General features: G+C 56.0%; 1 protein-coding gene across 2 annotated transcripts; it reads left to right on the top strand.

Annotated features, from left to right (window-relative positions):
• The first annotated feature begins 339 nt into the window (after window positions 1–339).
• On the top strand, window positions 340–16,875 carry CACNB1 (calcium voltage-gated channel auxiliary subunit beta 1). Of its 2 annotated transcripts, XM_069481328.1 has the most exons (14): window positions 510–593; window positions 3,024–3,110; window positions 6,141–6,260; window positions 7,357–7,479; window positions 8,026–8,162; window positions 8,385–8,461; window positions 9,796–9,815; window positions 10,074–10,154; window positions 10,573–10,631; window positions 10,815–10,924; window positions 11,084–11,235; window positions 13,981–14,076; window positions 14,525–14,710; window positions 16,411–16,875. In XM_069481328.1, the coding sequence occupies exons 1-14, from the start codon at window positions 510–512 to the stop codon at window positions 16,873–16,875; spliced, it is 1,797 nt and encodes a 598-aa protein (XP_069337429.1). The 2 variants fall into 2 exon arrangements, with proteins under 2 accessions (XP_069337430.1, XP_069337429.1); XM_069481329.1 differs by lacking the exons at window positions 9,796–9,815; window positions 16,411–16,875 and adding an exon at window positions 8,844–8,998 and having other exon boundaries at window positions 340–593; window positions 14,525–14,925.
• The last annotated feature ends 4,712 nt before the right edge of the window (window positions 16,876–21,587 follow it).

The raw sequence follows: 21,587 nt of genomic DNA, 5'->3' as shown, positions 1-21,587 counted from the left end.
CCGTGCCAATCCGCGCTTCACCCCCATCAGCGCTCGGCATCCACTGGTAGACCGCCCTCCACTCCACCCCCGAGCCCCTTGGCCGGTTTCGCCCGGCCGGGTCCCAGCGGGCCGCCTTCACCCTAGGCCAGTCAGAAGCCAACCATGGGCCCCCCTCGAGAGCCGGGAGAGGTTTGCCTTGCCACGGCCGCCCTCCCATTGTGTGCGCGCAGCCGGCGGAGGGGCTGCGAGGGGCGGGGCGGGGCGGGCGGAGGGAGGGCGCGAGGGAGGGGCGGGGGGAGCGGAGGGGGCGGGGGGAGATGCTGAGCCTTCCGCGGAGGCAGCGGCGGCGGCGGTGGCAGTGGCGAGAGCGGGAGGAGGGAGGGAAGGCAGGAAGCGGGCAGCCGAAGGCCGGACTGTGTGGCTGGACCGGGTACTGGCTGCGCTGCGCTGCGCTGCTCTCGGCTCCGACGGCCTCTCCCATGCGCTGAGGGCGCCCGGGCCGGCGGCCGAAGGGGAGACTCCTCTCCATGGTCCAGAAGACCAGCATGTCCCGGGGCCCTTACCCACCCTCCCAGGAGATCCCCATGGAGGTCTTCGACCCCAGCCCACAGGTGAGGCGTGGTGGATGGGCCCGAGAGAAGGGGGCCGAACGCAGAAATTGTTGGGGTCGGCTCGAGGGGCGCCGGGGAGGAAGGGGTTATATCCCCGGCGCGGAGGGGAGAGGGATGCCTGCGCGCCCCCCATCCTCGCGGGTTAATGATTGATGGGTGCTTGGCCCGGAGTTGGGCTGCGGTGCTGCTGAGCGGGGAGGGTGTGGGTGGGCCGCCTGTCACCCCCGTCTCGTAGTCTCCCCGGCGTCAGGGTCCCTGCTGCTGGGGTACTGGCTCCAGTGGGCTGAGGGTGGGGGTGCTGGCAAGGGGGATCCGGGCCTTGAGAAGGGGAGGTTGAGGGAGGCTAGAAAGCGAGCCAGGCAAGAGGGGGGACGCAGAGCACGCTTGGGGGCGCCGGGCGGGTGTGGGTGGGGCGGGGGTGGCACTGGGAGATAGCCGAGGCGATGGTCAGAGGGCGGTGCCAACAGGCCTTCGAGGCTGCAGACGCTGGCTCTCGAGGGTGGGGAAAGGGCCGGCCCGGGGGCCAGGCCTCCCTTCCAGCCCCCTCAGCTCCATCCCTATCTTGAACCAGTTCCCCTTCCCCCACACCCACGTTGGCTTACCCTGGCCCCCACTCTCCCCTGCCGCCTCAAAAACGCCTCCAAAGTTTGGAAAGTTGGATGGATGCCAACTCAGTGTCCGGAGGGGAAAAAGCGGTTTTACCTTGGGGAGGAGGGGGTCTGCTGCCCCGCCCCCACTCACACTTTTCCTGTGTCCCTAGGTTACCCCGAAGAAAGGGCATTCTTGGGCTTGGTGGGTTCCCATGGGGTGATCAGCAAGGTGTGGGGTGGTCGTATCCAGGGGATTTCTTTGGGACTGTCCTTCTCCAAGGATAGCATTAACTCTTCTATTGCTGGGGTCAGCCTGGAGCAACTGTAACCAGCATGACAATGTGGTCCATGGGTGTGTAGAGTGTCAGGTCAGACCTAAAAATACCTCCTTTCTCCACCCCAGGCCCCTTGGAGCCTGGAGGCAGCTGACTGGGGCCTTCCTTTCAGCTGTCCCCTGTCCCTCTGAGCGTCACTCCCTTTGCCCAGCCTGGGGGGTGGGGGCAGTGTCGGTGTGAAAGAGTCTGGGGCTCACTGGGGGATCCTCTTAGGTTTATAGGGAGCCTCAAAACTAGAGTTTGGGTGTATGTCTAGTTTGAGAGACAGGGAGGGAGGATCCTCGAAGGGTCCCCCCAGGTCTCTCCCATTGTCCATCTTCCTTAGGTCACAAGAGCCAGAGCCCCCAGGCTGGTCATGGCTCCCCTGGGTTCTTTGGCCAAAGAAAGTCTAGGATGGAGGCTGGGTGTAGTGATTGGAGGCCTGAACCCTCAATCACGCTCCCGTTCTGGACCGGGCTGGGCCAAGAGTATGTTTGGCAGTTGGGGAGGGTAAGAAGCAGCTCCTTTTTACAGGAGGCCTGGAAATACCTAAGCTCTTAACCTGAATGTGCGGCTGCCTCAGTGGTCAGGCAGTATCCACTCCACCCAAGCGAAGAGCCAGCCTATCCCCCAGGGACCTGTCGGGCTGTGTCCTAGGCTGGGCGTGGGGTGGGGCCAAGGGCTTTTAGATTGACGTAGCCTGGTGGGTACCATGGGGACAGGCGTGGGCAGTGGCAGCTGGGGGTAGAGGGTGGAAGCATGATCCCTCTTGCCCCCTTAGGGAGGGGTGTGGCCACTGTGATTGTGAGGAGGGGGGCTGAGAGAAAGTCCTGCCAGGGCAGGGGTGGGGGTGGGGAGCAAAATCAGACCCATGACGCGAGGCTAGGATGGGGGTTGAATGTTTGCTTTCCAAATACATTGCCCCCAGTCCCTCCCCAGAAAGCTAGCTTTGGGGCTTCAAGAGCTCAGAGCTTCTACCCCTCCCTATTCTGAAAAGCCAAAGGAAGAGTTGGGTGCAGGGGAGAAGCCAAGCTGGGCCCTGGGTTTCCAATTCCTCCTCCTTGGGAGCAACGGGGCGGGCACACTTAGCCCCCTTCTGCTCCAGCTGAGTGGGAGGGAGAGGCGGACTTTCCCCGCTCTCCGCCCCCCCAGCACTGCAGGCAGCCTCTCCCTTCCTTGGAGGCCTCTGCAGCCTGCCCAGCATCTTAATTAGCTTTGCTGCTAACGAGCCTCCCGCTCTCAGCGCCTCCCCCTTCCCAGCCACTCTGGCTTGGTTTGGGGGTTTCCGTGCCGGCCGCCTAGGGCTTTCTTACGCTGTTCCCCACTCCTGGCTGTGGTCTGTGCCCTCTCTGTGAAGATGGGAGACCCCCTCCCCTCGGGCTGTACCACCTCCAGAAGGAGATGGAGGGGCGTGGGGGTGGGGCTGTTCTGCTCAGGGAATGAATTCCCCGGGCTCTGGGGCTGATGGATGAGGGTTGGGAAAAGTCCTTTCTGATTCCACTCTTGTTTCTTCCTGGCTTCACCAGGGCAAATACAGCAAGAGGAAAGGGCGGTTCAAACGGTCTGATGGGAGTACGTCCTCAGATACAACATCCAACAGCTTTGTCCGCCAGGTAAGGGGGAGGCTGGGCTGAGAGGAGGGAGGTGGCTGGTTGGTGGGGGCCAGCATCGGGCTGGGTCTGTGGCTTTCTCCAGGCACCCTTTCCTTTGTCATTTGTTACCTGCCTGGAACCACCCATCACCCTGACTCCCTGTGACCTCCCCTGGATGTACTGTCCGCCGCACCCACTCCCTCAGCCCCCGCCCACACCCGGCCCCTCCCCCAGCACCAGGCACCAGCCCCTGCTGCCTGCCTGCGTCATCTCATTCAGGGACAGCCTGGCCTGCCTCCTAGCTTGCTTTGGGCTGTCACCCACTCCCCCTGCCGGCTGTCTGCTTCCATGTCCTCCCCCAGAATCTGTGACAGGGTGGGGTAGAGGCAGGTCCTAGGAAATGAAGAGCAGCGACATTTGGGTCCCTATAGCCCTTTTGAGGTGCTGGTCAGGGAGACACGCTCCTCACATCTAGACATGACTGTTTAACATGCAGAGAGAAAGTGTGATGGGGGAGGCGGTTGAGGCATGGGGTCCCCAATTTTAGAGAGGACTGTAGTGCTGTACCCCTGACTGTAGGGGAGGGACTGAGAATAGCTTTCTGGGATTCCCTGTGCTCAGGCAGGAAGCTGCCACTGGCATATCTCTCCTAACTCTCAACCCCAGGCCATCCTAGGCTCAGAGAGAGGTGATGAGAGAGACATGTGGTTGCTATGACTACTGAGCATCTCAACAAAGCCTGGGACCCAAAAAAGGCAAGAGGGGCCTAGGATCAGACAAGGGAGAGGAGTACATTGACGAGGAAATGGGCTGGGCATCCAAGGGCAGAGGAGAGGAGGGAGGAGGGGCCCCTGGGGGTGAGCCCCCCTACCCCCTTGGGCCAGGAGCGAGAGGGTAATGCCAGGCAGATCCACCACAGATTGGGATGAGGCCCTTCTTTTGATTCTTCTGTCTCTACAACGCTTGGCACATGTGAGCCCAGGCCTGACTTGGGAGGTACAAGAAGAGGTTCCTTCATTCCACCCTTTCCTTAGTGTACAAACAGCAGGAAGTCGTTTCTTCAATTGCTACCTTATCCCGCCTGTTGCAGGACTGGGCCAGGGCTAGGGAGAATGGCGCCGTGCTTTTGTTGCCCATCTTGGCAGAAAAGAGTCTGGTTCCTTCAATGTTTGCCAACCCAGGGCGTCAGACCCCAGCCTCCAATTCTTTCTTCTCTTAGCTCCCCGGCTCTCACCCCCAGGAGGTGGCGGGGAGTGGGGGGGCAGTCCTTGCCACATCTCTGAGCTAAATATACCCTAGCAGTTTGCACATGTAGCAACTCTGCTTGTAACCTGAGCACCCCGGGGGAACTCGGTTTGGGCCACCCCCTAGGCCAGCAGGGCCAGGCACTGAGGGCGCCGGGATGGAGGTGCCCAGCCCCAGCCGGACCCTGGTGGTGGTGAGCTGGGGATGGAGCGGGGTGGCGGTGGGTAGAGCAGCCCCTCGGGAAATCTGGTGGAGGGGGGCCTTCGCTCCAGCTATCTCCTGGCCTCCTCACTGTTTCTTGTCTCCTGCCATTTCTGATGCGTGTGTCTGTCTGTCTGTGAGTGTGTTGGGGTCCGTGAGTGCCTCTCTGCCAATCTACCTCTGTGTGTTTCTCTGGCTCTGGGGGTGTCTGGCTCTCGGGCTCCGAGTGCTCCCATCAGGAGGGTGAAGGGTGGGAGCTAAGCTCTTTTTACTCTCCCATCTTTGTGTCTCTTTTCTACCCTCTATCAGTCCCCCTCAATGCCCCACTTCCCCCATGAGCCTCCCATTTTTGTGGTTTGGCTCAGAGAGGGATGGGCAACTGCACCAGCTAATGCCCAGGGGCCTCTGGGGAGAGGTGGGACTTGGTCTTTCCTCTTTCCCAGGTCCTCTTCACGCCAAGCTAATGGACATTCCTGGCCAAGTGACCCTTTTCTGCCCTCAGGAAAGACCCCCGACATCTCTGTAGTACTGCTCTCCCCCACTGTTTACCTCCCACCCCTTGTCCAACACCACCCCACACAGTCACACGCGAGTCCACACCTCCTGGCTCCTGCCCTCACGTGCCTCCCACCGTCAGGGACACAGACACCTGGGGCACCCCCCCCAGATGCGCTCGTGTAGCTGTGCAAAGTCACTTCTGCACAGCCAGCACATACCATGGAGCACACCCACGTAAACACGCTTGCAGTTGCGCATCCAAGCACACATGTGAATAAGCATGTGCATTTCTGCTGGTCTGTACGGGCTACATTGTCTTACACATATGTGTGCATCCCTAAGCAGTTCTTTGTGCTCTGGGGTGGTCAGTGTGGTCAAAGCCAGCTTCCTGGCACACCCAGACATCTGAGTCTGCCTTAACCATGGCACCTGGAAGCCCTAAGTATTGGGGAAATGCCTGCCCCATATTCTGCTCTTAACTTGCCTCTTGGCACCACCCTGAGAATCTTGGGTTCTCTTGGATCTTATGAGAGCCGGAGGGTTGCGGCTGTGAGTGGGGAGGTCTGATTCTGCCAGTCTATCTCCCTCCACCCTAGAGCAGAAGATAGCAAAATCTGTGGTGGTCCCATCATGCCACTGCCGAGCAGGCTGCCCACCGCCAATTGTGCAGAAAGCTCAGGCCCAAGCTGGTGGCTTCAGTCCCTGGAAGGACTGCCATTGGATCTCTGCTGAGTCTATCTCAGTGGGTGCTAGGGGCAGGGGAGGGAAGGAGGAGCGGGAGTGGAGACTCGTCCCCTGGCACTCCTCCCTTGTGTGTGCCCCTATCAGGTTCCCACCCCTCCCTGGGCCCCAAGCAGCTGTCCTTGGACCTGCCTTAACCTCCTGCTTGCTGCTGTCACCCTCCCTAGGGCCATAGTTTTCCCAGGGGCCCGCAAACCTCAGCTCCTATCCCCTTCCACCTAATACTACCTTTTCTTAGCCCTTGTGGCATCGTGCAGGGCTGGCTGGGGCATGAGGCATCCACGATGGGTGGCACCTCCGTGGCTTCCCAGGCCCAGGAGCTGGGGGAGGCGGCACTGGCCCTGAGCTGGCCCTCTCTGTTTTCAGGGCTCAGCGGAGTCCTACACCAGCCGTCCTTCGGACTCTGATGTGTCTTTGGAGGAGGACCGGGAAGCCTTAAGGAAGGAGGCAGAGCGCCAGGCGTTAGCTCAGCTCGAGAAAGCCAAGGTGAAAAAGATGTGGGGAGGGGCTGTGCTGGCATTGTTTCCCCCACCCCCAGGCCTTAGAGAGAGCCCGGAAAGAGCCAGGGTCATGTCTTGGCCCAGCTGCTTCCCAGCTATGCACTGGCCCTCTTTGTGCCTTTGTCCTTCACCTGCGGGATGTGGGCTACAATACCTGCCTCCGTACACAGTGTGAGCAGTGCCTGCTACTCTTCCCACCATAATAAGGGCTTGATAAGCGCTAAAAATTTCCACTTCTTCCCGGAATCAAACTTCCTGGGCTGGAATGTCAGCCCTGGCTCTTAGTAGCTGTGTGATCTGAGGCAAGTCACTTTTCTGAAACTTCAGTCTCATTCATTAAAATGAAGATAATAATACCACTTAACTTCATAGGATTTTTGTGATGAATAAGTGAAATAATATGAGTAACACATTTAACATAATACCTGGCACACTAAAGGGTGACTACTGTCATTATTATTATTATTCCTTCTGGGTATCATTCTTGGCACCCCCATCCCCCATGACCAACACCTGTCATTCCACAATGCCCCCTCTACACTGAGAGGGCTGACTTCTATTTTTTGCTTTCTTTTTTTATTTTTAATTGTAAAAGTTAACATACATACAGAAAACCACACAAACCATTAATATGCATTTAAAAAAATTATTTATTTATTCTTTTAGAGACAGGGTCTCACTTTCTCACCCAGGCCAGAGTGCAGTGGCTCAGTCATAGCTCACTGCAGCCTTGAACTTCCGGCTCAAGTGATCTTCCGGCCTCAGCCTTCTGAGTAGCTACAACTACAGGCGAGCACCACCCACCACACCTAGCTAATTTTTTTTTATGTTTTATTTCTGTAGAGATAAGATCTCTTTATGTTGCTCAGGCTGGTCTCGAACTCCTGGGCTCAAGTGATTCTCCTGCCTCGGCCTCCCAAAGTGCTGGGATTACAGGCGTGAGCCACCGCACCCGGCCTCAGTATACATTTTAATGAACAATTTACAAAGCAAATATCTGCATGATCACCACCGTCAGGAAGTTGTACATGACACTGCAGTTTGACCTTCTGGTTGTCATCCTCTCCTGTGTGCTCCTCTAGACCAAGCCGGTGGCATTTGCCGTGAGGACAAATGTCGGCTACAATCCGTCTCCAGGGGATGAGGTGCCTGTGCAGGGAGTGGCCATTACCTTTGAGCCCAAGGACTTCCTGCATATCAAGGAGGTGGGGAGAACGCTTGGTGTCTGGAGGGAGGGCAGGGGAGTGGGTGGCGGGGGAGGGCCAGCCCCAGCTCTAGTGGAAAAAAAGGCTTCTGAGCCAAGCAGAGCTGGGCTGAATCTGCTGTGTGGCGCTAGACAAATCTCTCCATCCCTCTGAGCCTCTACTTTTTCATTGTAAAATGGAGTGGTAATGCCTGGGTCACAGGGTTGTTGGGAGGGTCTGTCAAGAGACCTGAATGGAGTGGCAGTGTGCCAGGGACATGTTGGTGTCGGTGTTTCCTCCTACAGCCTTTCTAGATCAGGGTGGGCACATGGGCGTGGGGGACACTCAGAAGGGGGATGTCCTTGGGGGAGGGGTGGTCCATGGCCAGAGAGGATGCTGGTCCTGGAGTTGCCCTGGGAACTGGGGGCTCTACGCAGAGGCTGGAGCCGGGGGTGGGGATCTAGGGTGCCACCCCTAGACAGGGAACCCGAGTCCTGGGGGTGACTGCTGCTTGCACCTCCAGTTTCCCTCTTGGTATCTCCACCCCACCTGCCGTGTTGTTCGCAGAAATACAATAATGACTGGTGGATCGGGCGGCTGGTGAAGGAGGGCTGTGAGGTTGGCTTCATCCCCAGCCCCGTCAAACTGGACAGCCTGCGCCTGCTGCAGGAACAGAAGCTGCGCCAGAACCGCCTCAGCTCCAGGTGTCTGGCTGGGGGTGGGCACTCCCAACCCCGGGAGAGGCCATCCAGCCAGGACGAGGCCTCAGGGGTTGACCCCTGGCCCTGAGGGTACAGAGCTGCCTGTGGCCTCACCAGTGGGGCTGGAGAGCTTCCAGGGGGTGCGGCATGTGAGAGGACAAGATTCCCCCACCCCCACGCCTACCTCTTTGCTCACAAGCTCCATTTGCCTCTCCGCTCACACAGCAAATCAGGTGACAACTCCAGTTCCAGTCTAGGAGACGTGGTGACTGGCACACGCCGCCCCACGCCCCCTGCCAGTGGTAAGAGCTGCTGCCACCCAGGGGTTTGGGGGGCAGCTCCTGGGTGGGGTGGTTCCCCCCACTGCCTGGCCCCTCCTTCCCCTGCAGTAGGAGGCACCCCAATCCTGAGTCCCCCACACACATGCGGTGGTGCCCCGTCCGTGAAGAGTAGGATACCCCCAGGCTGGGCCTGTCACCTCTCTCCTCTGCCCTTGCTTTGGCAGCTCCATCTCTTTGCCTGGTTCCCCTGCCCCCCTTCATTTCTCCCAGCCCTGTTCCATTCACCTCTTCTTCTTTCTTTTCTCCCCACCCCTACTCCTGCGTTCTGTACTGTGTCTCCACGTCCATCTCACTCCTCCCCACCTCGCCTCCCTCCTCCCTCTCTCCTGACTCTCCGGTCCAGGTAACGAAATGACTAACTTAGCCTTTGAACTAGACCCCCTAGAATTAGAGGAGGAGGAGGCAGAGCTTGCTGAGCAGAGTGGCTCTGCCAAGACTAGTGTTAGCAGTGTCACCACCCCGCCACCCCACGGCAAACGCATCCCCTTCTTTAAGAAGGTAATTCTTGCTGGGTTCTGGCAAGAGGTGGGGGAGTCAGGGCCCAGCTCTCTGGCGGTGGGGAGGGGCTGGAATGGATTCATATGGGGTACAAGCCTATTCTGTGGGCGTCGGGCCTTCCTGCAGAGGTGGAGGGAAGGGTAGCGTGGGCACAGCCATCTCCACGCACAGCCCCACCCTGGCCTGCTCCCCAGGAAGGGCTGGCTCTTGCCCTTGGAGGGCCGCCCACCCTGAAGAGGCAGGGTCTGGTGCTGACAAAACCTGACCTTTCCCCTCACTGCCAGGGGACTATGTCTGCCCACCCCCCGCATGTGACGTGGGGAGTGGAATGGCATTCCTTCTTTGCCCTCCTTCAACTCCATGGGTGGGCACTCGTGGGGGTGGGGGGGCGTCTACTGGTTGCAGAGCAACACAGTCAAGGGAACCCTTAAAATGAGCAGGGTGGCATGCACTGGGGCAGGAGGTGGGTGCCAAGTTAGAGGCTGTCGTCCTCTCCAGCTCTTTTCCAAGACCTAGAAGGGGGAGAGGATGGGTCTGCATATTCCCAAGTCCCCTGGACTGACTGTCAGTCCTGCTCCCAGCCCTCATCCAGGGCCATCTCTGGCTCCCCCTTGGCATGGGGTCCCGTCCCCTCTCTCTGGCTCTGTCTGTCACTAACACGCATGCCCTGTTATCTCTCCTGGTCTGTCCGCTCTCCCTCCCTCTCTTGTCCTGGCTCCTTCCTTGCCCTCTGCCCCTGCCTGGGTCCCCTTCCCTCCCTCCTCCCCATCCCCTCTCTTGGCAATCTCTGGACCCAGCCAAACAGAAGCAGAAGTCGGTGAGTATCACAGCTTTCTGTGTCCCCTTCCCACTCCCTGGGATGAGCTAGGGGGACCTTCTAACACCCATTCCCATATCTGTCCCCGTTTCCCCCTCCCCCCTGGCTCTCCCTGGCCATCTCTCCCCATCCCCACCCTGATCCCCACCTCTGGGCTCTGGGACCAGGGGGAGGAACGGATGCATGGGGGAGCCTGAGGCTGGGGGAGAGGGGCTGATACCATCTCCACTCTGGGGTTCCCCTCCCTGCTTCCCCCAGGCAGAGCATGTGCCCCCCTATGACGTGGTGCCTTCCATGAGGCCCATCATCCTTGTGGGACCGTCGCTCAAGGGCTATGAGGTAGGAGCCCCTAGAGGGGAGTGCACCCAGAGGGGCCTAGACCTTCGGAGAGACTCCATAGAAAGGTCTTCAGACCCCAGAGAGACCCCCCAGAGGGCCCGGATCCCCAGACCTTCAGAGAAACCCACCAGAGGGGCCCAACTCACAGGGAGACCCACTCAGAAGGGCCCAGACCCCAGAGAACCGCCCCCGGAAGAGCCCTCCCATAGATACCACCTGGAAGAACCTTTGGAATCAGAGACTGCATTGAAGGCCCCTCAGACCCAGAAGGAACCCCCCACTCCCGTAGGGGCCCATTCATCTTGGGAATTTCAGAAGAAAGTGGTCCGTGAGGGTGCGAATACTCAGCAGCCCAACCTCCTGAGTGGCTTCAAATGCCTGACTTCTCCTCCCTCCCTCCCTCATCCCCCAACCCCAGGTTACAGACATGATGCAGAAAGCTTTATTTGATTTCTTGAAGCATCGGTTTGATGGCAGGTAAGACCCTGGGAACTGCTCCCCACTCCCGCCATGGCTGTCTGCTGCTGGGGCTGGGCAGGATGCCTTGAGTGACAGTCCTGGGACTCTTGACTGAGGGACAGGAGGCAGCCTGGAGTGGGACAGTGGGCTGGGCATTCCAGCTCACCCCAGCCCCTGAGTGGCCCCCACCCCGTCCCCCAGGATCTCCATCACCCGTGTGACAGCGGACATTTCCCTGGCTAAGCGCTCAGTCCTCAACAACCCCAGCAAGCACATCATCATCGAGCGCTCCAACACGCGCTCCAGCCTGGGTGAGCCCATCCCTGCCTTCTTCACCGCCCCCCTTTCTGGGCCAGATGTGGGGAGGGTGGGAGGTGGAGGGTAGGCCCATCTCCAGAAGTGTTCCCCCCGCACGCTGCCTCCTGGGGGGCGGCCTTACATTCCCTCCTCCCCATGACTCCATGCCCCAGCTGAGGTGCAGAGTGAGATCGAGAGAATCTTCGAGCTGGCCCGGACCCTTCAGTTGGTCGCTCTGGATGCCGACACCATCAACCACCCAGCTCAGCTGTCCAAGACCTCCCTGGCCCCCATCATTGTTTACATCAAGATCACCTCTCCCAAGGTGGGTGTGGAGCCTGACCCTGGCAGGGACGGCAGGGACAGCGTGGTTTAAGAAGAGTGCTGCGGAGTTGGGCTGCTTGGGTTTAAATCCCAGCTCAGCTGTTTACTAAACGTGTGACTTAACCTCCTCGAGCTTTAGTTTCCTTTTCTGAAAACTCCATCATATTGTGAAGATTCAACCTAATATGAATGTATAGCACTTAGCAGAGGGTTTGGTACAACGTATTAGGTGTTATTAATATTATAATTAGGGGCCAGGCGAAGTGGCTCAAGCCTGTAATCCTAGCACTCTGGGAGGCTGAGGCAGGAGAATCGCTTGAGCTCAGGAGTTCAAGAGCAGCCTGAGCAAGAGCGAGACCCCATCTCTACTAAAAATAGAAAATTAGCTGGGCATTGTGGTGCGCATTTGTAGTCCCAACTACTTAGAAGGCTAAGGCAGGAGGATCGCTTGAGCCCAGGAGTTAGAGGTTGCTGTGAGCTGTGATGATGCCACTACACGCTAGCCTGGGTGACAGAGCAAGACTCTGTCTCAAAAATAAAAAAAAAAAATTATACTTAGGGTCATGCAGACCGGTCCCCTGTCTCCACCCTGGTTGACCTCCCATCCTTAGACCAGAAAACTGAAAGAATTCTGTGCTTTTTGTCCCAGCACCACCCAGCTGCTTGGCAGTTGGGAGATCAGCCCTTTTTGCTGCATTGTCCTCACTTGGATTTTGATAAGGAGGAAATCGGTGGGAAGGCTGATTTACTTCTTTGTCATATTGCAGCTCTTTATTAACTTTCGCTTCTAGATGTTAGTGGGGATTTGAGAAACACAGAGGAAGAGATTAGGTAAAGGATTTGAAGTTAGAAGACAGCACAGGGTTCAAATCCTAGCTCTGATTGGTTCATATATTTATTGTTGTTACTGTTTTTTTTTATTGAGCTTGGAATTTTGAAGGAATTATTTAGCCCCTGATCCTCAATTTCTTTGCCTCTAAAATGGAGTTATTATCCTTCTCTTATGTTATTGTTGAGAGAATTGATGTAAGGGGCCTAGTGTACAGTCTGATTCATGATGGCAACCAACAGTGGTAACTGTTACATCCCAGGATGGCATCCCATGAGCTGAGCACTTTGCGCCGTTACTTAACTTTTCTGAGTCCTAAATTTCTAATGAGATAAAGGGGCTGATGGGATTTAAGTACTCCCTGGGTGTGGCTGAAAGGATCAAATGAGATAATGGATGTAAAAACACTTTGTGAACTAGACAGTAACCAATGTTTCCATTTCCCCCATTGAGGTTAACAGCAGGGACTCTGGAGCCATACTGCACGGGTCTATGCTCTAGAGCTGTCATTACCAGCTCTGTGTTCCTTTGGCCAAGTCACTTAACATCTCTATACCATAATTTCATAGGCCATGCTCCAGTGGTTGTTGTGATGGTTAAATAAATGGATTAACCATGCAAAATGCAGGGTACCTACAAAGCATTATATCTGCTCTATTTTGTAAAAAGATTTTTATTTCCAAATAATTTCAAGTTTATAGAAGTGTAGCAAGAATGCTCTTCAGCTTCCTGAGTAGCTGGGACTATAGGCGTGTGCCACCACATCTGGCTAATTTTTTTCTATTTTTAGTAGAGACGGGGTCTCACTCTTGCTCAGGCTGGTTTCAAACACCTGAGCTCAAGCGATCCTCCCACCTGGGCCTCCCAGAGTGCTAGGATTATAGGTGTGAGCCACTGTGCCTGGCCCCAGATTCACTAATATTTTTAACACCTTTGTTGAATAGACGTCACATCCCATTTAATTCAGCCACTTAAAACATATAGTCTATTTTTTTTTCAGATTCACTAATTTTGAAAATTTTTACTTTTACTTTATCTTTTTTTTAAGACTACTCAGATGCAATCCTTATCTGTCTTTGTGTGTATGTATTTTCCTGAACCATTCGAGAGTAAGTTGTATATATTGTATGTCTTTAAACAAGGACATTATCTTACATAACCATAGTGCATTTATAAAACTCAAGAAATGTTATCTAAAATACAGTCCACATTCAGTTTCCACCAATTGTCCCGACAGTGCCCTTTACGAATCCAAGAATCAACCCAGGATCACATGTTGCATTTAGTTATTATATCTCTGTAGTCTTCTTTACTCTGGAACAGTTTTTCAGCCTTTTTTGTATTTTCATGACACTGACATTTGGAAGCATACAGGTCAGCTATTTTGTAGACTGTCGCTCAGTTTGGGTTTGTCTGATTTTTTCCTTATGATTAGATTTAGGTTTTGCATTTGATGATGACTATGATTATGATTATTGAGATGAGAATAACAGTAGTGGCTTCCTAATGGGGTTATGGTCAAGACTAAACTGCTCATGTGAAAAGCACAGAGCAACGCTGGTTCATAGCAAGCACCCCATAAAGGAAGACTGTTGTTGCTGTAGTTAACATGGTAGGGAGGCCTGGGGAATGAAGCCTTTAAACAAGGTCAGAGGAGTCGGGAAGGAGAATCACTGCCCTTCATGGAGCCCCTAGGATAGGCTGGCATGAGACCTAGGAGAGAGCCGGAGCATTGCATAGGGTGGACACAGGGCTTGTGAGATCATTTCTGCAGAGGTGCTCAGGGCTGGCAGTCACTGAGCATTTTCCCTAGCCCTGATGCTGGCTCTTCACGCAGATCCAGCCAGGACTTGCCTTTCTGATGGGTGCATTGGCTGGGTCCTCTAGCTCCTCTTCCTTTTCTCCTCCCCAAACCAGGTACTTCAGAGGCTCATCAAGTCCCGAGGGAAGTCTCAGTCCAAACACCTCAATGTCCAAATAGCAGCCTCGGAGAAGCTGGCTCAGTGTCCCCCCGTGAGTGCCTAGACCCCGGGAAAGGGAAGGGAGGGAGGACATTTGGGTTGTCCTGGTTTCCTCTGGCCTGCATGGGAAACAGAGTGACCAGGAACACCTGGGCCAGGTCCATAGGTGTAGACTGATCTGGGAAAGAGCGCAGGACAGGCAGAGACTGGGTTCAAGCCCCAGAAGCACCCCTTCTCGGTGGAGAATCAAGCCCCCCCTCCCTGCCTTGATTGCCTTATCTGTAGAATGAGGGAGTTGTATTATCTGAGTGCCAAGACCTCTTGCAGTTCTGCCAATCTGTAGATCTGAGAGCCCTCCTTCCCTTCCTCCATCTCGGGAGGCCTGTTTTTAACCTTGTCCTTCAACCCCTTGACTCCACCCACTGCACCCAGGCCACACCCTCAACCCGTTTGGTCACGCCCCCGCTCATCCCAGCCCCGCCCCAACCCCACCTCCGCAGGAAATGTTCGACATCATCCTGGACGAGAACCAATTGGAGGATGCGTGCGAGCACCTGGCCGAGTACTTGGAAGCCTATTGGAAGGCCACACACCCGCCCAGCAGCACGCCGCCCAATCCGCTGCTGAACCGCACCATGGCTACGGCGGCCCTGGCTGCCAGCCCTGCCCCCGTCTCCAACCTCCAGGTACAGGTGCTCACCTCGCTCAGGAGAAACCTCAGCTTCTGGGGCGGGCTGGACGCCTCGCAGCGGGGCGGCAGCACGGTGCCCCAGCAGCAGGAGCACGCCATGTAGCGGGTGCCCGCCCGTCTTCCCTCCCGCCCGGGGTTCGGAACTGGAGTGCAGGGAACATGGGGAAAGCAGGGAAGAGCTTTATTTTGTAAAAAATGTGGTGAGAGGCAGCTTCTGGTGTCTGTGGTTTTTGATGGGGCTGGGGCTGGCTGGTGCTGCCTCCCTGGACCTGGTTCCATAAGATGAATCTGCTGCCTGCTAGATACGAGACCTCACTGGGGCTCTTGTAAAACCAGGGACTACGAAGCAAGTACGAGGAAGACTGATATAATCATTAGCTGGACTGCACACCCTTTTTAGACCCAACAGAGCAGGGGCCCTCAGACCCAAGGAAACTCACATAGCAGGAGCCATTAAGCCCAGAGCGACTGCTTCTCCCTCGGAGCCCTAACCCCAGGAGAGACCCAGAATATAGCATCGTCTGTGAGTTGATGCTGTACGTTGCACCCGTCTCCCAGTTAAACAGAGTTCAGGAAAGGCCCTCTCATTGGTGCCCCACCCTGCCTCCCCCTCCTCCCATAGGTGTCACAGCCCATCTCTGAGACCACACCATTAAGTGTATGGTTCTAGGTTAGAGCCAGAAGAAACCCATGAAATCATTCTAGACTGTTGCTTTTCAAATTTGTTTTCAGCAACAGAGCCCATTTATTCACTGAATCTTACGTGGTCGCTGAGTATACAGATGAGGCATCCTGGCTCTGCTCTGAGGGAGCTGGGGGCTTGGCCTCCCCTTCACCTCCACGGGGACCCCTGAAGCACTTCTGTGCCCTCCCTACCCTGCCCTAGGTCTCCAGGGTACAGCTTGGAAACTGCTGCTGTAGTAAATCTCACTACAACCACGAAACCGGGTCACAGAGAGGGGAATCATTTGCTCAGGGTCACACTGCTTGAAGTGGCAGGGGTGGGACAAGAACCCAGGCCTCTCCTTGTACCCCACTTGGCAACCTCCGTGGTGGCAGTGGCCACCAGCTCACCTCCAAGTGGCATTTGGTGTTGAGGACATTGGGCTACTTCATCATCTCCAGCAGGGGAGGAGGACCTGTCAACCAGCCTGCTGCTTTGAGTCTTTGTTGGGGATAGAGGGGGGGATCCTATCAATCTTGGGGTGCTGGAAACCCATGATTGGGGTCTAGTGTGGGTTGAAGAAGCCAGGATCAGCGAGTTTGAGCTGAAATCCACTCTTAATATATTTGGAAAACTGGAGGCAGGGACTAACCCGATCAACCACTAACGAGTGGCAGTACTAATGAGCTGTTAATGTTGATTAACCCCAAGCTAGCATTAATGACATGCACTGAGGAAGTGGTGACTAATTGTTCATGGCCGTCTGCCATGGTTACCATGAGAGTTTGTGGTCCTCACATCTTCAGAAGGTTGGGCTCCCCCTGTCGGGATAGAGGAGCAGATGCCCTGAGGTCTGTCCTCTGGCTGGGCTCCAGAGCCATTTGCCCCAGGGGCCCATCCCCTAGAGTCAGCATCCTCCCCCTTCAGCCCGGCTAGGTGTCTTGGTGCTGTCACTAACTTTGCCTTGCTTTGTTGTGTTTTTCTTACCCCTGCCTCATCTGCATGGTGTGTGCTGTCCATCTGCTAACCAGGGACCCTACCTTGCTTCCGGGGACCAGCCACTGGAACGGGCCACCGGGGAGCACGCCAGCGTGCACGAGTACCCGGGGGAGCTGGGCCAGCCCCCAGGCCTTTACCCCAGCAGCCACCCACCAGGCCGGGCAGGCACCCTGCGGGCACTGTCCCGCCAAGACACGTTTGATGCCGACACCCCCGGCAGCCGAAACTCTGCCTACACGGAGCTGGGAGACTCGTGTGTGGACATGGAGACTGACCCCTCAGAGGGGCCAGGGCTTGGAGACCCTGCAGGGGGCAGCACCCCACCAGCCCGACAAGGCTCCTGGGAGGATGAGGAAGAAGACTATGAGGAAGAGCTGACCGACAACCGGAACCGGGGCCAGAATAAGGCCCGCTACTGCGCGGAGGGTGGGGCTCCAGTTCTGGGGCGCAACAAGAATGAGCTGGAGGGCTGGGGGCGAGGCGTCTACATCCGCTGAGAGGCAGGGGCTCCTCTGTGGGAGGAAGGGCTCTGGGCCCAGGGGAGGGGAGGGACAGAGGGGCTCAGCACCTGAGATGTATCTTGCCTCCAGGGGGCTTGTCTCCCTCCTTTCAGATGCCTTGCTCAATGTTTGGGGTTTCTTTGGTGGTATCATCCCAGCTCCTGGGAGGCCCTTAAGCCTCAGCTATAGGTTTTTACCTACCTGCTGTGGATGGTTGGGGGGATGTCCACCTTGCTAAAATGTCCCCTTTTCCCCATATTAGGGGGCTCTCCCCCCTTACCCTCCCAGAGAAAAGGTGCACTTCCTTAATTCTTTCTACTCGGGGCTCGGAGAAGGCCCTAAATGGAGCGACCCTTCTTTTCCCAACCTGGAGAAGAGGCCACAGAATCTTTCCCATGGGGGCCCTCTGCCCCAAACCCCAGATCCAGGGTCCCTGACCATGCCCGCCCCTCCTCCCAGTTTCCTGGCAGCATTGTCTGGTAGGTGAAAGCTACAGTATGGAAACTCCATGGGGAGCTTGTCTTGGGAGGGGTCTGGGTGGGAACTGGCAGGCATCAGATATAGCACCCTCTGCCCTCCATGGCCATGGCAATGCCAGGGCCTAGAACCCCGAGGAGTGGGCTACCTGAGACGCTGCCACCCACCCCACCACCTCCATGCCTCGGCCTTTGCCTACCCCAGGAATGAGCTTTGCCTACAACATCCCTTGCCTGCTGCCATCAGAAGAGGGGGCCCCTTTGCATCTGAGCCCCCCATCCCCATCCCCGTGCCAACTGGGTGTGGAGCCCATGGAACACTCTGGTCCACCTCATTTTAAACCAAAAAATTGCTCCTTTACCCTCACCCTGAGGCCCCAGGGGAGAAGCCCTGTGGGTTGGTGCCCAGGAAGCATCGTCTGGAGTTCGGAAACTCCATGGGTGTGGAGCCCATGGAACACTCTGGTTGCCTCGGGACCTTGGATCTCCCCTGGGGGGCTTGGCTGCTGCCGCCGCTGCTCTGTATCTGCCTCTCGTGGTTCTGTTCTTTACCCACGTCCACTGCCCCCTGGAGAGGCTTCGGTACCCCCTCTCCCTGGGGTATCCCTCTCTCTTGGCATCCCTGTAGCCCAGCAGCCCTGCCCCTCCCCAGCATCCTAGCTGGGCCAGAGAGAGCCAATTGTGCCAACAAGGACTGGGCCCTGCCCGGCTGCCCACCTCAGGGATGGGCACTTCATGCCTGTCTCGCCACCTCCTGTGCCAATGTTGCCCCACCCCCTACCTGGGGGTGGGGTGCAGCTTCCACTTACTGATTAGAAGACACCACTGCCCAACCTTTGCCCCGCCCTGTCTAGAGTCCTGTGCCCCCATCTGTCTGTCTGTCTGTCTGTCTGTACTCCCCTAGGAGAAGTATTTTGCCATATATAAACCGCCGTCCTGTCCTTTGCGGCCGCCTCCCAAGCCTGCTTCTTTGTTCCCAACACGCGGATGTCAGCCTGGGCACGTGGGAGCTGCCGACTTGCAGGGGGATTGAAGGGGTGGCTGCAGCAATGAGCTGCACCCTGAGTTGTTGACTGGAAAGAAGAGACAGTTCTTAGATTTGCAGCCCTCATGTGCATCAGCTCCAAACCGGGAGCCGCTTGGCCAGTCGGCTCCCTGCTCAGCCCCGAGCCCCACACCTACAAGTAGCCCAGGGAAATGGGAAGCTGGGGTGTCACTCAGTGGGTGGGATCCAGAACCACTGGTGCAATGTCTGAAGGGCACATGCTTGTTTTGCTGCTCCTGTGGCCTCGCTGGGCCCTGCTGGGCAACAACACCTCAGGAGAGGGAGGGGCGGAGCTTCTGGCTCCATTAATGCTCCCCTCCCTCTCCCCCTCCCACTCCTGCCCCTGCTCACCAGTTTTGAGGATGGGGAGGTGGTCTACTTGTGCGGGGGCGGGGGGAGCTGGGCAGAGAAAATCGGGGACTCTGCCAGTCCCAGGCTGAGTAGTGAGAGGCGGAAAGCAGTGGCTGTGCCTTTTCTTGCCATCTCCACCTGGCAGGATGTAGACTTCTGGCAGTTGTTACTGCAGCCTCCTGTGACCTGCCTCACAGCACCCACAGTTATTTCCCCACCCTCCTGGTTCTTTTTTTTTTTTTTTTTTTTTGAGGCAGAGCCTTGCTCTGTTGCCCTGGCTAGAGTGCCATGGTGTCGACCTAGCTCACAGCAACCTCAAACTCCTGGGCTCAAGCAATCCTCCTGTCTCAGCCTCCCGAGTAGCTGGGACTACAGGCATGTGCCACCATGCCCGGCTAATGTTTTTGTACATATTTTTTAGCTGTCCAGCTAATTTCTATTTTTTTTAGTAGAGACGGGGTCTCACTCTTGGCTCAGGCTGGTCTCAAACTCCTGAGCTCAAACAATCTGCCTGCCTCAGCCTCCCAGAGTGCTAGCATTACAGGCGTGAGCCACCACGCCTGGCCCCTCCTGGTTCTTGTTTCTGGATTGGTGGCCCTGGAGGGCTAGAGTTCCTGGGTCCTCCACCTGAATGCTCAAGCCCAACGTGGCACGAGTGTGTGCGTGTGTGCGTGTATGTGTGTGTGTATGTGTGTGTGTGTGTGTGTGTGTAGGAGGTGACAGGCATCCCCTGAGACCCTCCAGATGAGGAGCCAGCAGATCAAAGAGGAACTGGGCAGTCCCAGAGGTCAAGTGGCTGACCCAAGTTCCCCAGGGAGTTGATGGCAAAGTTGATGAGAGCCCGATGTGCCTCCCAGCACAGTGCTCTTCCCACTGCCTTTCCACAGAACCATTCATTCCTGTGTTCATTCATTGAACAAACATTTGTTGAGCACCGCCTATGTACTAGGCACAAGTGTAAGTGGGAGTCACAGGCAAGTTCAGAACCACACATGAGCTCTCTGATGTGGGAAGCACTGGGTATTGTGGGAACCTGGGAAGGCGGGTCACTCCCTTAACCTGGGGAGGTCAGGAGAGGCTTCCTGGAGGAGGTGTCTTGAGAGGAGTGTAGAAGCCTGGGTAGGAGTTAACCTTGGCAGATAAGTGTTCAAGGCAGAGGAAGCAGGGGACATGCATGACATGTTCTTGGCACCTCACTAGCAAAGCGTGGTCTCAAGGTGGTGGCTGGAGAGGGATTGGCAGAAGTAGGTCACAGCAGGCCTTGAGTCATGTTAAGGAGTCTGGGCTTTGTCCTAAGCTGGTGTGCAGAAATTGAAGGATTGTAAGCAGCGATGGCAAGATTGCCTTGGTTGTAGTTTGGAGCAAAGCTTGGAGAGCCTAGCTTAGAAACAGTTGTGACACTCCAGGTGAAAAGGGGGAGTTTGCCTTAGGCCACAGGAGAGGGATGGGAAGGGAGGCAATGACAGCCAGGGACATTTAGCAGTTACAATCATGAGCTCTTGGAGAGCGATTGGAGGTGGCCAGTGAGAGAGAGGGAGGTCCCTGAGGTGACTGCGGGTGGTGGTCTTCTCACAGGAAGCAGATGAAAAACTAGGTTAGAGGCAGAAATAAGTCCAGCTTCGGACAAGGTGGGTTTAGGTGCCTGTGGGACATTCAAGAGGAGACGAGCGCAAGACTGGAGCTGGTCTGGAGCTCCACAGAAACGTCTGGGTGGAGTCTGATATTCTGAATCAAGGGCAGGGATTATTAACTCCAGTTTACAGACAAAGCTCAGAGAATGTAAGCTACTTGTCCACAGTTACACAGCCATGGAGCAAGGACGTGAACTCAGATATATGGATTTCAAGTTCTGTGGTGCCTGTGACCTCCAAGTTCAGTGCTAATTCATCTGTCCCAGGATGCATCAGCTTCTGCAAGGGTAGGGGGTAGGGGGTGGGGGAGGAGGAAGCAGGTGTCTGAATATGTTGTTGTTTCCTCCCCATGTGTCTTCTGCCTGAAATTGCATTTGCCCAGAACTTCCAGGCAGGGGCATTTCTAGCTGGCTTGGAGATACTGGGAGATGGAAGGAGATTCTTGTTTCTTGGTAACCGCAAGCCCTCAGCTAACTCTGGCTGCACATCAGCAAGTTGGTGGCTGTAAACGTGAAGATTTTAAGAACCACAAAGTCAGCTGAAATTAGGCCCAGAGAGGCTGGCCTTGCTACCACAGCCACCTCAGTGACTCAGGAAGTGAGGTGCTGGGGACCCCTCCTACCTGATACCCTTGATCTCCTTCCCTGACTAGCCAAGTCTGTCTTTGCTGTGCTTTTTGTTCCCGAGTGAGCTGAGGCCTCAGGTCCTAGGATTCCCCTATTCTAAAATAAAGTGAGCTGGGCTGGGCGCAGTGGCTCACGCCTGTAATCCTAGCACTCTGGGAGGCCAAGGAGGGAGGATTGCTTGACGTCAGAAGTTCAAGACCAACCTGAGCAAGAGTGAGACCCCGTCTCTACTAAAAAATAGAAAGAAATTAGCCAGAGAACTGCAAATATATATATAAAAAAAAATTAGCCGGGCATGGTGGTGCATGCCTGTAGTCCCAGCTACTTGGGAGGCTGACGCAGTAGGATTGCTTGAGCCTAGGAATTTGAGGTTGCTGTGTGCTAGGCTAATGCCACGGCACTCTAGTCCGGGTAGCAGAGCGAGACTCTTGTCTCAAAAAATAAAATAAAATAAAGTGAGCTGAGCTGGGGCTACTATGGGCCAGCTGTCCCAGTCCTGTATCCTAGACAAAAGTCTTAGCTCCAGTAATCACTTCCTCCGACAAGTGTGCCTTGCCTCCCTTCTGAATCAGTTCTTCCC

Source organism: Eulemur rufifrons, chromosome 9 (assembly GCF_041146395.1).
Source record: "Eulemur rufifrons isolate Redbay chromosome 9, OSU_ERuf_1, whole genome shotgun sequence".
NCBI classification, from domain to species: Eukaryota; Metazoa; Chordata; class Mammalia; order Primates; family Lemuridae; genus Eulemur; species Eulemur rufifrons.
This window is presented reverse-complemented; position numbering and strand designations above follow the sequence as displayed.

Excerpts from the sequence above, each read along its gene's own strand:
- CACNB1 (XM_069481328.1), top strand. The coding sequence starts at position 510 with ATGGTCCAGAAGACCAGCATGTCCCGGGGCCCTTACCCACCCTCCCAG. Across the intron at positions 594-3,023 it reads TCTTCGACCCCAGCCCACAG|GGCAAATACAGCAAGAGGAA; the intron begins GTGAGGCGTGGT and ends TGGCTTCACCAG. Across the intron at positions 14,711-16,410 it reads CCCCCGTCTCCAACCTCCAG|GGACCCTACCTTGCTTCCGG; the intron begins GTACAGGTGCTC and ends TCTGCTAACCAG.